Below are 21,424 nucleotides of genomic sequence, written 5' to 3' on the forward strand. Positions count from 1 at the left end.
TTATCTGTTATAACCTATAGTTTTTATAACATAGTGATTAAAGGGTTCAAAACGTCAACACCGAAAGGCATTATACTTGTGTATAACAAACACGTGGAAAACACAATTTTTTCAAAACAAAATCCTGACGATCACATTGTTGAGTGGGGAATGACATGATTGCCGTCACAACTGATAGCCTGGGGCGCTTGACAAAATGTGTGAGCGCATGCTATGCGTACAGTGTTAATGCTTTTTCCGTAGTTCTGGACCCAATGTATAAATTCGTCTTTGTAAGCAGCGGCTACAAAATAATTTGGCGCGTGTAAGGAGATTGGTGTTGTGGCGGTATGACGTCATCATTTTGGCTACGACTTCTCAGACAGTTGCAGTGTTTGTGTCTTATGATATACAGAGGCTTTACACGTAAAGTTAAGGTCTCAAAAGAATCTTTTTTGTTGTAACTTTTTTGCAAGTTATAATAGTATTCTATCCAGGAGTTCTGTTTTTAATCATATGCAGTTGAATGATGTACATGTAATTTTATTCAGTCTTACTTGTCTATATTTGCACTTATTGGACTGCTGTTAATTTGTGAATGGAAATGAAGAGATTATTGCTTGATTTGTTGGTATACGAAGGTATATGTAAATGTGATCATATAAAGTATATTTATAATTTACTTAAAGAATATGTTGCAAGACAGAAGACGTTCATATGTATTATCTTGAATACATTTCCCTTCAGCATTGAAAACCACGTCAGATAATTGGTGAATGTATACCTACATGTAATTGTGACAGTGACAGTATTGAGATCGTTTGTGAAGGTCATATAAATAATGACAAGAAATGTGTCTCCTTTCTTAGAATACAGTATACCATAATCGAGATTTTAAACAGGTCTTTATTTTTTTCCTGCCGTGACATTTAGTATTCAAAGCCATACCCAGTCCACAAACTGACAGCATGAATACCAAGCTTCCAAGTTTATGAAAGCATGATTAGGTATTGTAGAAGCCAGAAAATTCTCAATGTATAAAGTCGATCGCTTCGCATGGTTGGCTTTGCTGTTATTCCGTCTGTCTGCTTGACTACCGTCGTTTTTTGGTGGTTCCGTTCGTCGATCGTTTGGTTCGTCAGTTGGTAGGTCGGTCGGTCGGACGGACAGTTGGTTGGATGGTCGGTAGGTTGCTGGGAAGGATAAACCAGCAGTCGGTCGACCGTTCATCTGACAGGGAGACAGATGAAGGGTCGGTCGGACATTCGGTCATTCTGCCGCAAACGGAGGGACTAACCGATGAATTGGCGGATGGACAGTAATTTGATGTCAAGGAGCTGGCAAAATGACCACTGAATGCGTTTCACACCAACGCACTTAATTAAAAGCATTTTATGTCATGTGGGATTTCTGCTCATACTGTCAATTATTCCACATTAAAATCTACCCTGTGACCTTTCCGGTCGACTGATTAAGGATTTGTCAGAATTATATAGATATATGTTAGCAGGTGTAGTGATGCAGTGTTATCATCTGCGAACACTCAATCCGCCTATAGTCAAATTCATCAAGATTAACCACGATTGGCCACGATTTTTCGCTCGCATTTTGTACTTAAACAGTCGTAAGGGTGGATGTGACTGGGGCTAAAGACGCTTGTCTTCCAATAGCTAGGGCACACGAAGGGGGATTTAATCCCGTTTATGGAAATGGAATTTGTGGAACCTTTCCCCATGCTCGTGTGTCCATTTTTCCAGTCTTGTATTCGGTGAAGACCACTTCTCTTTCATCGACTTCCATCCACCCATATAGCTGACAGCCATCTTAAAAAATATAACATAATTCTTGAATATGGCATCAGACAAAAATCAGATAAATCAAGTCAATCATTCAGTGCTTGTAATCTATGACTGTAGTCCAGCTTTCTTAACAAATTGTCCTCGAGCAGAGCGTATGCCCTGTATGAATTCCGGGCTTCACCGAAACTGTTCTTAGTCTTAAATCTGGATAGTTCCTCACGCTACAGTGTAAAGTTCCAAATCACTAGTTATTACGTGGTAGTTTCTCTTGCTACAGTGTGTAGTTCGAGTCATTGATTACGGCCTGATATTTCCTCACGCACATTGTGCAGTTTTCAATCACTAATTGCAACCATAATAGTTCTTCACGCTACATTGTGAATTTCCCAATCATTGCTTACAGCTTTTTAGTTCTTCACGCTGGAGTATGAAGGTTCCAATCACTAGTTACAGTGTTGTTCTTCACGCGACAGTGTGAATTTACCAATCACTGGTTACAATCTGATAGTTCTTCACGCTACATTGTGAATGTCCAAGTAAGTGGTTACAGCATTTTAGTTCTTCACACAACAGTATGAAGGTTCCAATCACTAGTTACAACCTGATAGTTCTTCACGCTACAGTGTGAATTTCCCAGTAAGTGGTTACAGCATTTTATTTCTTCACGCTACAGCATGAAGGTTCCAATCACTAGTTTCAACCTGATAGTTCTTCACGCTAAAGTGCCAAGTTTTCAATCAATAATTACTACCTGTTAGTTCTTCACGCTGCAGTGTAAAGTTCTCAACAACTAGTTACAACCTCACAGTTCTTCAGGTCACGATGTAAAGTTCCAAATCACTGGTTACAGTCTGGTAGTTCTTCACGCTACAGTGTGAAGCTCCCAATCACTGGGTACAACTTAGTAGTCCTCATACTTTGGTAAAATAGTGTTCCCAGTCTGTGACCTCTGCTTCGTTGTTCGACACCCAGGGAACGGGATCGGCGATGAGTTCGCATGTCTTCTCCGCAGCTGTCGTCTGGTGGAGATTGAAAGACGTGCAAGGTCTGTATTTCTGACACAAAATGAAGCAATGGAGAACTGAGGAGACCCGGAACACCCCAAGTGATGGATTGAGAGACCGCTTGCTTGGCCGATAAATTATCTCAAACACCCTCTCTGAAAACCGAAAGGCCATACTGTTTTGTAAGGGTATACTAAGGCAAAACTTGAGAAAAGAAATTTAAGATGTATAACGCTTGGCAAGAGGAAATGAAATGCACTCATGTTGTCATCAGACACAGCGAATCAAACACTGCCTTATCAGATGCAGCGAGCGTAACACGGTTATGAGATGTACCAAATGGTATAACAACTGAACTGCAATCCTGTAGTCGGAAAATGTAACTGAACATTCCTGTCAAGAGAGGAATCAAGTACGACAAATCGAATTCGAAAATATAACGATTTCAACAATGTTGTAAAGACAATGAGAAATACACTCGACTGCTGTTACCGGTATGCAATGGAATTGTATGTTGGAATTGTTTGTTACGGAGCTATGTTGATATCACGAGATACAATAAGTACAACAATGTTGTTGGAATTGTCTGTTACGTTACTACGGTGTTTTTATCATGAGATAATTTTGTTGGAATTTTCTGTTACGGTGCTACGGTGGTGTCACGAGAAACAATAAGTACAACACAGTTGTTGGAATTTTCTGTTACGGTACTACGATGGTTTCACGAGATTTAATAAGAACAACACTGTTGTTGGAATAGTCTGTTACCGCGATATAATAATAGACACAATGATATAGTAATAGGAGATACAATAAGAAAAAAGCTGTTGTGAAGATTTACCAGCACAACACTGGCACACTGTGAATTGTCTGCTTTATGTTTCTTATACGCACACTGGAGACGTTCCTCCCACCAGCAACTCAAACTGACATATAGATGGTTCAGATGCCTCAAATATTTAGTGCAATGTACGTAATTTTATTTTATTTATTTATTCGGTTTTTATTTGATGCCACATTCAAGAACATTTCACTTATACGACGGCGGTCAGCATTACGGTGGGAAGAAACCGGGCAGAACTGGTAGGAAGCCCACGACCGTAATTTGAATATATATACTCGTGCATATACCATATCTCCAGAAAGATACTTATCTATCCGGATAAGTTACACCTGTAACAATGCAATTAAGTTAGATCTGAACAACATCTGTTGTCTCTCTCGCCTTTGATTGAGTAACATATATTAGGCCCTAGTTACCAAATGAGTTTAACGAAAAGAAGTATGGTATTGTAGTAATTGTTTCAAACGCTGACTGACCCAGCAAATCTTGCCACTCACCCATGTCCGTAGCATATACCGCCAGCTCGCAGAAGTACAGCGGGTGGATGTTGTCTGTGGCGTGTATCATTACTCTGACGTATCTTCCCATGACATCTACAGGACAACCGTACGACTCTGTTGTGCTCGACGCCTGCGCAGTCGTGCGGTAATGGCAGAGAACTGGCCTGATCAGAACACCATTGTGTGGGCCGCCTTCCATATATGACGATATGTCTATGGTAAAGTTTCGCAGTTCTTGGGCGACTGGAAGCAGAAGATCATGTATGCTCTAACTGGTGAAACTGAACATGTTTCTTAACTCAGTGTTTTTTGTTCACGTTTACCTTTCTTGCCATCTTGTCATAATAACGTTAAAGAGATAGTTTAGTTAATTTAGCAAATCTTCTGACTTTTGAATCTCCCGATGACAACCTGCGACCGGATATATTTCAATATTCCTGTGTTTTCTAATCGTGAGCCCAGCTGTCAATAATTAGATAAATGAAAGGAGGCATAGATAGGTACATACATGTAGATCACACTTTTAGAAACTCCAATGAACAGGATACGACAATTAAATGAGAACAAGGAACGCTGTTGTGATTCGAACCGAGAACACAGCGTGTTTCCATCTGACATTATTAATAACAAATATTTATGCTCATATGTATAAGTATGCATATGCTCATTTGATAACGACCTGAAAAAATTAATATAATTATATGTAATAATAACATAATTTATTTCATTTCACATTTCATATAATCACGGGCAGGCGTCATAAACTAGAATACATAAATCAATTATATCTCCATCATAAGTTTGTGTCGATGTATATATACATTTTTACATCATAATGATAATGATGCTTGTAAATCTATAAGAAATAATACACATGTAGTTGTGTATTAGTATGATGACGTATTAGTATGATGACGTCTGTATTTCTCATAAGCCAAGATGCATGAACGATTCTTCACAGCTAGAGAGGCCCTACAGTCTAAGCCCAACGTTTTGAAGGCTTCAAACGTTTATGTAGCAAACGTTTCATTCACGGTACTTACGCTTGCCGTTAATCTGTGGGTTCCCAAACTTGTGTATGAATTTGGGTTAAACTTACCAAAGTCTGCGCTGGTGATTTCCACGTGACTAATGAGATGTAGACTTCTCAGATCCACCACCCACCAAGGATTCCACTCTTCCTCAGTGTGCATACAAGAACCCTGTGTATACGCCGTGTCTTTATTCCCATCAACTGCTCTCCATGCGTCCCCATTATGTCGCTCGTTGCTGTTCTTCTGGTAACTGTAAACTGAGCTCTGATAGGACGGCTTGCCAAGAGCCACGTTGTTAAAATTCTTGCCTGTAATTTTCATCATACATGTATGTAAACCCTTGGCCCAAAGAACACATCAAAAACGTACCATAAAACGTATGAATATAAGTAAATTAAAGAAAGATGAGACAAACAAAAACAGATTTTTTTACATTTTTAAGGCATATTTTATAATACTTCTTGCCAAACGCTCAGTTTTATGCATATTTTGTGTTAATCGTCCAAAATATTCGATGAATCGATGAATATATTGGGAAGGTGGGACTAGCTTAGCGCTCCTAATTCTGACTCTCCCTCATCCCCGCACATACCCTGGGCATAGCCTCTTCTCTGACCTACAATTCAGTCTGGGTGCGTGTTATATACGGCTTAAAATTGCACCCAAGTATACGTTTTGCTAACATGTCGTATATAGACATCTCAAGTTGACTATACTGGAACACTCCCTCTTTATATCATTCACTTTGAGTGTATGTTGCATACACTTTTGTCTACATCAGGTATTACACCTCAAATCTGTGGCCTAGTGATGGAGTGCTAGCGCAGCACAGTGACACAGAACCCTCTCACCATTGTGGTCTCTGTGAGTTCAATCAAGCTCATTTGGCTTTTTCTCTGGTCCCACGTGTGAAGGCCTTGCAGCAACCCGCGGATGGTCGTTGGATTTCCTCGGTTTTCTACCACCATAATGCTGACCGCCGTCGTTTAAGTGAAATATTCTTGAGTACAGTGTATGACTCCAAACAAATAAATAACTAAATAAATCTGAGTATACTCCCACATTAGCCTAAAGTTTTAAATACTCGATGTTTAATTGTGTCTAAATTGCTGGGTTACTAAACCCAGAACGCAGTATATTACCTGCTGGGATGTTTATTAAAATATCATAAAAATTGATCAACATATTTTTTATTTAGTCCTTGATGGGTTCTCTTACCTGATGGTCATTTACCAGATTTAGAGATTACTAAAATTCAAAGAATACGATATTCCACACAGGCGTCTTGTGAGTCATTAACCCTTAAGACATTCACCTAAGAACATTTTCATGAAAATTTTTTGTGTATAAAGGTGGTTTAACAAAACGAACACGCTGTCGATTTCACCTTGAAAGCATCTTATACACGGCATTTTTTATACTGGCCTGCCTGAAATCAAATCTTGCTGCATCACACATCCTGCAACACGTTCATTCTATTTGGTTTGCTCTAGCCATAATCTTTACCTAACGGTGAGACAATTGTGAGCAAGGCTTATAGGAACCATCATATCATAGCTGAATGAAAATGAAAGTAACATATATACATTTTAAAAAATATTGTCGACTTACGCCTTGCCATAAGACCGTTTTGAAAGTATTTGTACAAGGGTGTTATCTTACCAGTAATTCCAAGAGCTGTGGCCACAGACAGCATTATTGCTATCATAAAAGCCATGGTCTCACTCTTTTTCACAGCCAGAGAAACTAAAACAAATCTGCAGCTAGGATTCTTGATCAAGGCAAAGACTCTTCGATATCCGAATTTTAGTGTTTTATCATTTTATCCAGTGGTAAATTTCAAACTCCAAGCAGAATTCATATTGATTTAGCTGAAATATGACCAATAAATGGAAAGGTATAAACTTCTTGTCAGTGTACCGGTATCGGGTGAAACAAAGAAATGGTCCCACCACGCAGTGCTGTTCCAGCATTAACAATTATAGAAGATAATATACATAATTATATAGGCTTAGAATTTCCTAAGCACATACATGAAAACTGAAAGCGAATTATTTTGCATTAGAAACTTGGGAACGCTACAATTTTATTTCATCATACCAGATGACCTAAGCAGATGAATAATGACTTTGTTAACACAACCCCACGGTACCCGCTGTTGTCAAGGAAGAAGTTTCCTATTGTATCCCTGTATAGCAATCACTGTTATTCCAAGTCAAATAAGTCGATATGGCTAAGAGAATGGACACATTCAAACTGCATGTGATATTCTCGTAACACACACGTTCTCGCAGCAGATGATTGAGCGGATTACACCAATAAAAATAGTCCTTAGAGGCAATAAAAATGATAATTGTAAAGAACCATCCCTTTTCCCGAAATTAATCTATTTCAAATAATGCAGACTTTAGATGGGAGCTTTCGATTACGAGTGAAAGCATTTAGGGAGGACCTTGTCTAAAGATGTACACAAATTAAAAGACGAATGTCCTAATGTAAAGTTTCTGTTTTTGTCGATTGTTGTCTAACTGGTAAAGGTTAAGATCTGTCCCCTTCTATGGAATGCACAGAGAACTCATACTATATGGACTATACATGACGCTGAAACTTTGATAATAGTACAGAAGCTCTTCATATTAGACGATCTATGTCGGACTACTTCTGTGTGAGCTGTTGTTCAACCAACTGGGCATGTGACATAGAGAAAAACATGTAAAAAAAAACGTTTGAATGTACAGGTTACTTGCCCTGTGGCCATACACCAGGTGGCGAGGTAGACTATTCATCTATAAATAGTCATGGGTTGTGTTAAGTGGCCAGTCTAATAATGCCCTTAGGCTTTGTCCAGTGTTTAATGTATCCTGGATTTTTACTCTTAACCCTAAAACACGTTTTACGTGAATTCGATTCTGATTCGATCAGTCTGATAGACCCATGTGGTCACGTCAGGCCTGATGATGGCCAGTCTACCGATGCATACATATGTACATGTCGATTTCAGGAACTTGTACCGGTATAGTTGAATTGCTAACGCAAACCCCATAGCCGAGAGTAAGCTTTTCGTGAGATTGCTTCTCTGTGAATGCAAACTATCTTGATTGGACAAGAGGGCTTTTTTTCTTCTTCCTTACCTCACAACTGAAAAAGTCACAGCTGCTACAGTCAGGAAATTACAGGCAGTAAATCTTGAACAGCAAATCACTATAGGCTACAATCCTTTGCTGATTAGCAATGGCATAAAACCATGCAAACTTGTTTTGTTTCAGTCATTACCCGGAATGTATTAAGATTTACAGAATACTGAATTAAATAGACTACAATGGACACCTGAAATACTTTCCACTGATAAATCTTGAAAATAGCTCTGCAACGTAAAAGAACAATGATGACGCAATAAAACATCATTTATTTATTTATTTGATTGGTGTTTTACGCCTTACTCAAGAATATTTCACTTATACGACGGCGGCCAGCATTGTGGTGGGTGGAAACCGGGCAGAGCCTGCGGGAAACCCACGACCATCCGCAGGTTGCTAGCAGACCTTCCCACGTACGGCCGGAGAGGAAGCCATCATGAGCTGGACTTGAACTCACAGCGACCGCATTGGTGAGAGACTACTGGGTCACTGCACTGCGCTAGCGCGCTAACCAACTGAGCCACGGAGGCCCCGCAATAAAATATCATCTCGCAACGCACAAACAGTCCTTAGAGTTATGATAATGTCTTCACGAGGTCGAAAGGTCAACTGTTTCAGTTGTTGGTTGAAATGTAAAGTAAGCGTAGGAAATTCATCCAAGCATTCTCTAATCTTTAAGATAATGGACTCCCTTGGCTTCAGAGCCTGTGATCGCCGCAGGCAACAGGCAGAAACCACAGGCTATTTTTAATTAAAGACTGATTCAAATTTTTGTTCAAGTAGCAGTGTACTTATATCTACTACAATACACAGGTCACAGCTTCAGACCTTGGGCTATCTGAACATTAAGAAGTCATCAGAACATTAAGACAAGATGGAGAGGACGGTCACTGAAGAGGAGATGCTGCCCGTCTACGACTACGTTATTGGTAGGTAAATGTTCACTCCTTTGTCGCCTTGTAAGGTAACGATATTTAAAGTTGCTAATATCAAAGAATAACTCCTACAATACCGTGGAATTATCTCAACGACCAAATTCCGGTCTTTAATCATATATGCTCGTTACATTTACTGGGTTTAATAGTTATCTGCCTGTGGTTATACAACAGGGTAGGTCGTTAAAATTTTCCAAATGTTTTACTCTGTATAAATTTAACTTCAAATTTGTAATTTGCCTATGTCAGTTGCATCTATCAAGGCATACTAACTTTAAATGGTTAAACGATGAATTGATTGATTTTTGTTCAACGCCACACTCAATTATTTTCTATTTACTAGTATGCGACTTGTCAGGATTGCCCGGGGCTAAACCACTGACCTTTGGCAAGTTACTGCCAAACTTATATCAACACCCATATATCAACACTTTTGTTTTTCCAATTTGAAGGCCTTTACGGAAGCCTAATATTGCTTAAAATAGTAATTCATGAACAATAAAAAGTATGGCTTCATAGAAAAGAAACATTGCAACAATGTATAAGATCCATCCAGTGCTTGCAACCTTTTAAACTTCCTGACACTCATTGGCCTCTTATCATTGTCTTATCGTGGTTATCATTTATCATATACTTCCTCATTATCGCACAACTGAACCATTTTGTTGTTTGGAGAGGGGATAACATTCATATAAACAAAGAAGTAAAATGGTTCCAATGTTTCTACAGTTGGAGGAGGTTCGTGTGGTTGTGTGTTGGCCGCCCGATTGGCCTCGGCTTCAGACCGAACTGTGCTATTACTTGAGGCTGGCGGAGATGACCGAAAAATACCAGAGATCCCCGTGCCTGGATCAGCTCGTCTTCTTCAACTGACTGATTGTGACTGGCAGTACAAAGCCGTGGCCCAACAAAATGCATTCAAAGCATTTAAAGATCAGGTAGTTTATACTTCCGTGCTAAGTTTGAATATTTGTCCACAGATAGCGTGTAGAAAGAATGCTATGTGTTAACCTTGTAAAGTATGTGAATGAGGTTTTTTTTATCATTATTTATTTATTTATTTATTTATTTATTTGATTGTTGTTTGACCAGGCAGTCAAGAATATTTCACTTATACGACGGTGGCCAGTATTATGGTGTGAGAAAACCGGCCAGAGCTCGGGGGAAACCGACAACCATCCACAGATTCCTGGCAGACCTTCCCACGTACGGTCGGAGAGGAAGCCAGCATGAGCAGGAGTTGATATATATATATATATATATATATATATATATATATATTGGGGGAATCTGTGATTTATTTATTTATTTATTGTCGTTGTTTAATGTTTTTACTTACGATTTGCTTTCTAGACAGACTGTTTGTGAGACATGTTCCAGTCGTCTAAATGGCCTATTTACATGAAGGGATAATTCATTGTAACACCTAAAGTTGGTATTTTACCTTTACTCTACATTCGATCAGCTCTCTCAATAAAACCCGATCATGACAGATATATATGTAAACCAATATCGATTTAAAATTGGGAATACATTTGTCGGAGCTATGAATCCTTTTGTCCATAATATTGTCAGTTTATTCCTGTTGATCAGGTGTTCAATATTCCCCGGGGTAAGGTTCTGGGTGGGTCGGGGTCTATAAACTACATGATCTATATGAGAGGTACCCCTCACGACTACGACATCTGGAAGAATATGGGATGCCCAGGTTGGGGCTATGACGATGTGCTACCTTACTTCATGAAGTCGGAGAGATGTCTCATTAACAGGCGGGTGGACAAAGGTGAGGGTATTAAGTGTTTATCATGTAAACATTTCACCAAATGAGTTTTAATAAGGGCAAAACTGTACTTTAAAAGTTCGAATTTTTATGTTGGATTATCATTACGCTCCAGACGGGATCAATGTGATGACCGAAATTTGCAGACGAAATCTCCGGATGAAATCTCTCAAACATCAGTTAATATCGCTAAATTCGGAATGCCGATTTCTGAAACCAAATTAATCTCGCTCGCCATTGTGTTTGTAATGGCTGGTAAGGCTATGGAGTACAATTTGTCATTAAATTAGGAATGTTCAGTGATATACATATAGGCCTACACATATACTTACAGGCTATAGAGGAACCGATGGCCCGATGATGATTTCTGAAACCAAAGTAACTCCACTCGCCAATGTGTTTTTGGAAGCTGGCAAGGCTATGGGTTACAAGGAAACGGATTGCAATGGGCCGGATCCCATAGGTATAACAACCAGCAATGATGTGTAACGCTGGTTACTTTTATAATGGCCTAATTTTTTTTATAATTGGTAACCTGCCATTTTATTTCTTTGTCTCGTTTCATTTTTATTTTATAAAGGTTGTCTGTAAAGAAGGCTTGACCTAACGTCTAATACACTGCAGTTAGCCTCACTGCATTTCTTTATCTAATTTTGACTAAGCCATGGTGTTATGAGGATGTAAATTATGCAAGTATTTACATGAACAGTTAAAATAAAAACCTAAGTGAAGTAAATTGACAATAGGTGGATTTCACTGTGGTACGTGTGATCATTTACCAACTGTCACAGTGTCGTCATAGTTCGGGATTACTCTATATAGTGAAGTCTTGATATCTAACTCAGCACTTGACCTGAATACATGCTGTGTTCTGGTGATCTTAGGACTAAATACATGATGGTGGTGAGATGATCTTTCTCAGGACTAAATACATGATCCCATAGAATAATCTTTCTGAGGGCTAAAAATGGTGTGGTGAGGTGATCTTCGTCAGGGCTTAATACATAATATGGTACCATGATACCTGTATTTCTTAGGGCTAAAAATGATGTGGCGAGGTGATCTTCGTCAGGGCTAAATACATGATATGGCACCATGATACATGTATTTCTGAGGGCTAGAAATGATATGGTATCATGATACATGTGATTCTGAGGGCTAAAAATGATGTGGCGAGGTGATCTTTCACACAACTCCATACATGGTGTGGTACCATGATCTTTCAATCCTGGGTCAAGTCACACCTAAGACCTTAAAAGAGGAAGTTGCAGCTTTCTCGCTTGGCGTTTAGCGACTGGTTGGCCCGTATCAGTATAATGGCTCGGACGGTGGGGCTTACTTACCTTCGGTATGCCGTCTCAGTGAAGTAGCACTATATAAAAGAGCGGTGGAAATCCGTCCTGCAACAAGGAGGCACATTACATGCACTCTAAGGATTCCTTCGTCGTCAAATGACTGAAAAATTGTTAAGTACGACGTTAAGCCCCGATCACACACTCACTCACTCAAGACTGAATACGTGGCTGTTTTCAACTATTGCAGGATTCATGTTGGTTCAGTCCAACATCGCTGATGGTGTTCGACAGAGCTCCAGTGAGGCGTACTTGAGACCCGTAATGAAGCGGGAGAACCTGCACGTGGCCCTAAATTGTCACGTGACCAAGGTGCGTTCGTTGTCTGAACAACCACAGTTTCGGATTCCTGTTTCGTATTATCGTACTTTTCTAAAGGAATGGTGCCTTTGCCTGACTCGAGAATATCTGACTTAAATGCTGGCAAAGTTTAGAGATGAAGGAAACAATGAGAGAAATAATATATTAATTGGATGAAAAAACAAGCTTTAATAAAGCGTGTATGACGTTCTCTTTTCTGTAAGGAGAAAAAAAGAAGGAAAAATATCTTGATCGAACACAATGTGTGCTTGATTTCAGGTGATCATGCAACCCCTTGACCTCGTAAGAAGTAGTTTTGGGTTATTGGGTTTCGCCCCGTTATTACATTTAACGTTTCGTGTCTTTTATTACAGGTATTGATTGATAAACAGGTAGCTCGCGCTGTGGAGTTTGTGCGTGGATCATCCAGAAAGAAAAGGCAGACAGTGCGAGCCCGTCAGGAAATCCTGCTCTGTGGCGGGACGATTGGCTCGGCTCATCTGCTAATGCTGTCCGGCATTGGACCTGCCCATCATCTCAAGTCAGTAGGGGTGAGCTGTTTTCTGTGTCTACATATATGCTTTCAATGAGAATTTAAAATGTCATAGAATGAATCGGCATTTTCCCTTTTTTAAAACAATAAAGGTCAGAAGTTGTTTGCACAGCGTGCTTTGGTGCTCTATGAAAACTCTGTTAAATATGCCTACCCGTAGGCTATTTTAACCATATCTGACAAACTAGAGTTCTTTGTGATTCATTCTTGTCGATCTTTTTCATTTTACAAAACAAAGACAAATGTTATCCTAAAACGGATAAACCACCGGGATAAAATCCTTCATATTTTATTTCCTTTTCATTTTCTTATTCCTACCGATCGCACAACCGGGAAACACCAATAATTCTGACGAAGAATAACTCAAGGAAGAAAATTATTATTCTCTGTTTATTTCTTTTGGAATTTGGACGAAGAATTGAAAAGAGCATAAAATAATACCTTGTGCAAAACTAAAAACTATTTAAGCCACAACAGAAACAAAACTCTGGTCACTTAAGATAATCTAATATGCCAGATAATTAACGGGCTAATTCTGAGCTTAAAGTTAGGCCTGACAGACGGACACGAAAGTAAACACATTTTAGGTGCATTGTTTCTTTAAATCCAGGGAGCACTCTCTTTTCTTTTACCAGTACAGCTATTCATTGATAATGGTATTTGCTACTTTAGTTGCAAACTCAAGGAGAACGCGTATTTAATGACACACGAATACAGCGAAAACTGTTAACAAATGAAAGGAAATTTGAACATGATGATTAGTGTAGAACAACACTAAAATCAATGGAATATTCTCTTTTTTTCCCCTGTACAGCCGATGAACGGCTTGTAGATTGAGAGACAACTCGCATACCACTGGTATTAAACATAGCGTAAGTAAGGTGGACATTTTCATCGCTATTGTGTGTATATGTGGTTGCCCATTTGTTATTCACAATACAAATAACCTCCATTTTCATGGGCATTGGGCAAGACTACGATTATATGGACGTGTGCTGATTTGTGCCTATAGATTGACGTGGTTGCCGATTTGCCGGTTGGAGACAACCTTCAAGACCATAGTGGCACGTTTGGAATCGAGTTCCAAATTGATGAGCCTATTTCTGTGTTACCTGAAGACTTGGCCTGCCAGGAGAGACGAGACCTTTATGAGAAATTGAGGACAGGTGAGTATGAGATTATGAGTATCATCTAGCTTATGAGATCAAGGCATCTACACAATATTCTCCCACTAAGGAGATCATTATGAGTAGTTGACAGGTGAGTGTAGCGTCTTACTGGGGAGATCAAGGTCTCTACACAATATCCTCCCACCAAGGGAATCGTTATGAGAAGCTGGGGATAGGTGAGTATGGCGTCTAGCTGAGGAGATCAAGACTTCTACCCACCAATATCCTCCTACCCAGGAGATCGTCATAAGAGGTTGACAGGTGAATATGGCATCTAGCTTATGAGATCATGGCATTTACACAATATCCTCCCACGAAGGAGATCGTTATGATAGGTTGACGGGTGAGTATGGCGTAGCTAAGGAGATCAATGCATCTACACAATATCTTCCCACCAAGGACATCAGTATGAGACACCGAGGACAGGTGAGTGTGGCGTCTAGCTGAGAAGATCAAGGCATCTACACAATATCCTCCCACCAAGGAGACCAGTATGAGAAGCTGAGGATAAGTGAGTATGGCGTCAAACTGAGGCGATCAAGGCATCTACATAATATCCTCCCACCAAGGAGACCAGTATGAGAAGTTGAGGACAGGTGAGTATGGCGTCTAGCTGAGGATATCAAGACATCTACATAATACTAGTATCCTGCCACCAAGTAAATCGTTATGAGACACCGAGGACAGGTGAGTGTGGCGTCTAGCTGAGAAGATCAAGGCATCTACACAATATCCTTCCACCAAGGAGATCAGTAGGAGAAGTTGAGGACAGGTGAGTGTGGCGTCAAACTGAGGCGGTCAAGGCATCTACATAATATCCTCCCACCAAGGAGACCAGTATGAGAAGTTGAGGACAGGTGAGTATGGCGTCTAGCTGAGGAGGTCAAGGCATGTACACAATATCCTCTCATCAAGGAGATCCATATGGGAAGTTGAGGACAGGTGAGCATGGCATCAAGCTTGAGGAGATCAACGTATCAACACAATATCTTGGTACCAAGGAGATTTTTATCAGAAGCTGAGGACAGGTGAGTTTGGTGTCTAGTTGAGGAGATCAACGCATCCACACAATATCTTCCCGTCAATGAAATCGTTATGAGAAACCGAGGACAGGTGAGCACGACGGCTACTGAGGAGATCAAGGTATCTGCACAATCACGTTGGGGATAGCCTCAGGCAGGTAGTACGAAGAATTAATTTTCCAAAGCCAAAACTGGTATCTCAAATATAAGTATGTAAAAGATATATATTTTAAAACGCCTCCTATCGGCATACTATACTGTTTACTACTCCTTTATAGATTGGTGTTTTACGCCATTTGGTTGGTGTTTTACGCCGAACTAAGAATATTTGACTTATACGACGGCGGCCAGCATCCTGATGAGAGAAAACTGGGCAGAGCAAATCGCGTGGCAGAGCTTCCTACGTACAACAGGAGAAGATGCCAGCTTAAGCTTTATTTGCCGAATTTTCGAACATTAAAATCAAATCAATATTATAAAATCAATATTTATGTAATTTATGTTTTAGTAAGTATTTTATATCTTGACTGATATCTGAAATGGGTTCCAAAATTATTTCAATATATATATATAATGGAGCAGCACAAAAAATGTAAAACCATTTGATTATTTACCCTATGTGGACATCTAGGTGTTTTACGGATACACTATCTGTTTGTTCCTCGGTGAAGCCGATAGAGCTTCCCAAATTCACAAAAACTGGGACAATATTTGACACAGTAGACTCACCATCTTTTCTAGGTCATCTAGCTACGAATGTGTATGACGCCATTGGCCTGATCCGGAGCGAGGTCCAAGATCCGGGCAATCCCAATCCGGACATTTGTCTGACAAGTCTCTGCTCATTGTACGGTGCCGGTCACGGGACTGCATTCAAAGCCGCCACTGGCATGCGCAATGAGGTAGGTAAAACTCACGCATATGCATTTTAAATATGTCATTAACATTTAACGCCATACTCAATAAGATGGCGGTCAATTTTATGATTGGTGCAAACCGCATGGCTTGTATTGAACCACCGTTCCTTTGCACTTCACTGACCAAGTTTCCTCAGAGTACTCTACATAATTCACTTCATATTGGTGGAAGACAAATAATCTTCAAGGATTAACGTTTCAATGCGCAAACGGTCACATGACCATACATGGTAGACAGTTTATGGTCTGAAAAGCAGTAGGAACGGTTGGAATTTACAACTTCTTTGTTCCTAGATTAAACATGCACTTGCCCAAGCGATTGAATGTCAACCACCTTAACCAGTCTGCCACGACCTGTTTCCCAGATAAAGTATTTGTCTAGTTGACAGATTGCTCACAGTTTAATACATGTTATCCAAAGGTACTTCTAACCTGCGCATGGCTCTTCCCTTTTTTTCTCCCACCATAATGTTGACCGCTGTCATATGAGCAAATCAAAGGTATTTCTAGAGTATATCGGCTTAAACCAGAGTAGGTCGACGGACCTGCAATTGTAAAGGCTTTAGCGTTGGATATAGATTTGAATGCGAGCAATTTCATCGATAAAGGACCAATTGGAGCTCTAGCAGTGGATGTAGACAGTTTTGTTCACCAGAGGCGAATTAAACTTTATTTTTTGAATTTAACTAACACGTATCAAAATGAATGTACGTAAGGTTTAAGGACTAGGCATGCGTGGAAAGATGATCGACAAATGTGATTGGTCACAGCGTACATCATAGCCAAGCATCGCCTTGTTGAACAGTTTCCTATTTCATGAATGGTAACCTCCGTGGTGTGATTAGCGAGCCAGCGCGGCCCACTGACTCGGGAGCCTCTCATCAATGTGGTCGCTGTGAGTTCAAATCCAGCTCTTGTTGCCTTCCTCTCCGGCCGTACGTGGGAAGGTATGGTATCAACTTTCGGATGATTATGAGATTCCCCCGGGCACAGCACTCTCACTTCTTCATACGGAACACTGTGGTATATTTTTTTGTTTGGTTTGTTTTTAACAGATCTGGGAATCCATGTTTTGTGGAAATCTGGGCAAACACGGCTTCGGAGTCAAAATCGCCGTGACTCACCCAAAGAGTCGAGGCACAATCCGGTTAAGGAACCCTGATCCGTTCTCATACCCAGCCATCGATTACCGGTGTTTTTCACATCCGGATGATGTCGCAACGACGTTAGCAGGTAACACAATTCTTTTACGATTACAGGATTTGCACATGCTCTCATACCTAGCCATCGATCACTGATGTTTTTCACATTCACATGAAACCACTAAGAAAACAAAATTGTTTTTACGGTGTTAGCTATATCCTTGGCGAGGTCACTAATACCACACAACAAAAAAATTACCACCGGCATCGAAAAAATTGTGCTGTTATTTTAGACGTCATCTACATAAAGTTGTGACTTCCAGATGTTTATTGACACGAATCTGACTTTGAGTGAACACACAAATGTTGAGGTTTACCCTGGGTTTCCCTTCGACCATCAACTCATTCAATTCGCTGTATTTTGAAGGCCTGCTTTTTCGGAGTCACTTACCTCCGCTTGTTGTCTAGACGGCGGGAGATGTTCAGCGAACTTTAATGTCAGACGCGGTATTGTATTGCAATTATTTGTTTTACTATTTTATTTCAGTTCAGTAGAAATCGTTGGGAATTCCGAATACTTTATAAAACATTATCGATAGAAAGGAAGATTGTATATGCTTTACTAGATTTAGAATTCACTTCCGATCTGTCGTACTGTTTACAATGTGCGATCCACGAGTGAACGTTGAATTGTGGCAATCTTTGCGCTGTCTCATTTGCATGTTATCTCGTCGGGCTTTCCCTTATGATTCTCTTAACTGACATTTTTGGGAAAATACGGGTTTAGTTAGGAATCAAACGCAACTCATTTTTTTGTATTTAGCTGAACCAAGTCAAAAATTCTGTATGGCGGTATGTCCCATCAAAATCTATCGGTCTTTGCTCTGGTGTTGGCTGCTCGTCAATCCGTTTCCATTAGACAGCCAATTACTATAGCTTTTCTGCTCTAAAACTGAGGACAATGTACGGGAACAGCTCGTGAGTAAAGTCGTTTTCAGTAATATGTGGTCGAAATTTTGACAATGAACTAAGAAAGGTGAGCTGCGTTTGGGTTGAGGAATCTCTTTTCAGGTGTGTTTCTGGAATTTTTAAATAGGACTTGTTAATACTGTAAAAAGCACAGAGTACAGATTATAAAAGCTTAACGTGCCTTACATTCCGCGTGGAAGTTCTGAGAGCAGAGATTCAAATACTTTTTTTACTGAATTAAACTTGAATCATGTGCTTGGTAACTGCTATATTACTGTTTTATAAATTTTGTACCCGAGTGCGTTATATCATGAATTTAATTAGAGCTTTGATAGATGAATGTGTTGTATGGGTGACTTAATTATCAGTTTGCTACCTGAGTGTGTATTGTGGCTAAATTAATTGTAAATTTGATACCCGAGTGCGTTATATCATGAATTTAATTAGAGCTTTGATAGATGAATGTGTTGTATGGGTGACTTAATTATCAGTTTGCTACCTGAGTGTGTATTGTGGCTAAATTAATTGTAAATTTGATACCCGAGTGCGCTATATCATGAATTTAATTAGAGCTTTGATAGATGAATGTGTTGTATGGGTGACTTAATTATCAGTTTGCTACCTGAGTGTGTATTGTGGCTAAATTAATTGTAAATTTGATACCCGAGTGCGCTATATCATGAATTTAATTAGAGCTTTGATAGATGAATGTGTTGTATGGGTGACTTAATTATCAGTTTGCTACCTGAGTGTGTATTGTGGCTAAATTAATTGTAAATTTGATACCCGAGTGCGTTATGTCATGGATTTAATTAGAGCTTTGATAGATGAATGTGTTGTGTGGCTGATTTAATTATCAGTTTGCTACCTGAGTGTGTATTGTGGCTAAATTAATTGTAAATTTGATACCCGAGTGCGTTATGTCATGGATTTAATTAGAGCTTTGATAGATGAATGTGTTGTATGGCTGATTTAATTATCAGTTTGCTACCTGAGTGTGTATTGTGGCTAAATTAATTGTAAATTTGATACCCGAGTGCGTTATGTCATGGATTTAATTAGAGTTTTGATAGATGAATGTGTTGTATGGGTGACTTAATTATAAGTTTGTTACCTATAAGTTTGTATTATGGCTAATTTAATCATAAGTTTGGTAATTTAACCCCATATCTGACTGGTGTTAAAATCTTTTTTCCCAAGGTATAAAATTCCTCATGAAACTTGGACAAACGGAGCCAATGAAGGCGATTGGAGCTCGCTTTACAGCACGTGTTCTTCCACATTGCACTAAAAAGCCATTCACCGACGCATACTGGGAGGAATACATCCAAACTTTGACCTTCATGACGTATAATATTGGTGGAACTTGCCGAATGGGCCGCCCGGAGGATTCGACAACTGTCGTTGATCCACAGCTCAGGTTTGTATCCTTATTGGTTTATTACATCTTTGTGGCTCATCAATTTCAACTTGAATTTCATTCGCCTTAATTGAGATAGTATCTATAGCTTTACGAAAACTTCTCTTAATTTAATGTCCGTGTTCATAGCTATTTAATGCAGAAAACCTACTTTTTTCTGGGTATTTGCGAATTAAGCAATTAGTCGAATTGCAACAACAACTGACCACCAAATTGCCGATTTCATCACAATGTCATGGAGACCTTTTGTCGCCCAGTGTCATACCGGTCCTTGGGCGTGTATGGTTTTGTTCCGTCATGTAGCGCCTTAAGCTTAGCTACATCTATCAAAGTGCCAAATAGATACTTCAGAATATTTCTAATTTTGAAACGTGACCAGCAGAATACACTCAGAAAACTACACCTGTTCTTGAGCTATCACCATCTATGTTGTATTCCGTCGTTTTACTACTGCTGTATAGGACAGCTGTGATTAAGACAGCCAGCATTATGGTGTGAAGAGAATATCCTAAGGAAATTTGTGAAAGTGACAACTCGACGATATGCGTTCATACCACGATATATGGGGTAACGTGTTTTTATGATCAAATGATTGGTTATGTTGTTTCGTAATGAAATTATCATTTAATTTACTAAGAGCACATAATTTTCGGATTCAGGGTGAAAGGTGTGGAGAGGTTACGTGTGATTGATGCTTCCATCATACCTGTCCTTCCCTCAGCGAGCATTTATGGACCGTGCCTGATGATTGCTGAGAAAGCTGCAGACATTATCCTCGGGAAACACACATGAGTGGAAAAAATTCTTCCAAACCATACCCTCTAAAACATCTACATTTCTTATTTACACATGAATCTATTTTAACACTGAAGTAATAAAGAATAGATTTCACCCTTATAGAAAATATTAGTATTTGTGTGTTAAACTCGTGCATGGATGCTTCGAAAACTACAGCTGGATGTCGTGAAAGAAATTTATTTGACTGATTTGTTAGCTCAAAGGTAAGTTGTCCAATTATTATTCAAGTAAGAAAAGCAACATTTAACCTGTTTATTTCCATCTCAGTTAAATAAAAAAGGATACAATGCTGAAATATAAGAAACCGAACAAAAACAAGTACAGGTATTGCTTGATTTCTGGGAAACATTAGAATCCTGTATATCGCTTGCAGCTGAAAACCAAAGAGTGATCAGAAATTGTGAACTCTTTTCGCTTGCTTTTTTCAGGTCATCATGTTTCTTATTTATTTGATTTCTGTTTATGGAATTATAAGATGGCGGTCGAATTTGTGGATGGCAAACGCCACTGAGAGCGTGGAAGAAAGCGCGGAGATTCCATATGAGGATTGCTATATGTGGTCAATGGGGAGAGATTGCGCGATATATAGTGAATGTCTAACAGCATTATAATATTTTGACGAGATTTTAACTAGACGTGTCTCCTCCTCAAATCAGGAAGCTAATCTACTGCATATTGATAAATACCAAGAATTCGTTCTGGAACAGTCAAATTATTACATGATGTGACCAAAATCCAAATTACACGAATAATTAATTAATTGTAATTTT

The 21,424-nt window shown here is 39.4% G+C and overlaps 1 protein-coding gene across 1 annotated transcript; it reads left to right on the forward strand.

Annotated features, from left to right (window-relative positions):
• The first annotated feature begins 9,171 nt into the window (after positions 1–9,171).
• Positions 9,172–20,648, forward strand: LOC135475726 (glucose dehydrogenase [FAD, quinone]-like). The gene is made up of 10 exons (XM_064755660.1): positions 9,172–9,226; positions 9,962–10,170; positions 10,826–11,015; positions 12,555–12,676; positions 13,039–13,215; positions 14,230–14,383; positions 16,150–16,310; positions 17,381–17,558; positions 19,637–19,856; positions 20,516–20,648. The coding sequence occupies exons 1-10, from the start codon at positions 9,172–9,174 to the stop codon at positions 20,646–20,648; spliced, it is 1,599 nt and encodes a 532-aa protein (XP_064611730.1).
• Positions 20,649–21,424: the final 776 nt, after the last annotated feature.

Source organism: Liolophura sinensis, chromosome 9 (assembly GCF_032854445.1).
Source record: "Liolophura sinensis isolate JHLJ2023 chromosome 9, CUHK_Ljap_v2, whole genome shotgun sequence".
NCBI classification, from domain to species: domain Eukaryota; kingdom Metazoa; phylum Mollusca; class Polyplacophora; order Chitonida; family Chitonidae; genus Liolophura; species Liolophura sinensis.

What these genes read in the sequence shown, in the direction of transcription:
- LOC135475726 (XM_064755660.1), top strand. Translation starts at nt 9,172, where the DNA reads ATGGAGAGGACGGTCACTGAAGAGGAGATGCTGCCCGTCTACGACTAC. An exon ending in CGTCTACGACTACGTTATTG is followed by an intron (nt 9,227 to 9,961) that starts GTAGGTAAATGT and finishes ATGTTTCTACAG; the next exon opens with TTGGAGGAGGTTCGTGTGGT. An exon ending in TAAATTGTCACGTGACCAAG is followed by an intron (nt 12,677 to 13,038) that starts GTGCGTTCGTTG and finishes CTTTTATTACAG; the next exon opens with GTATTGATTGATAAACAGGT.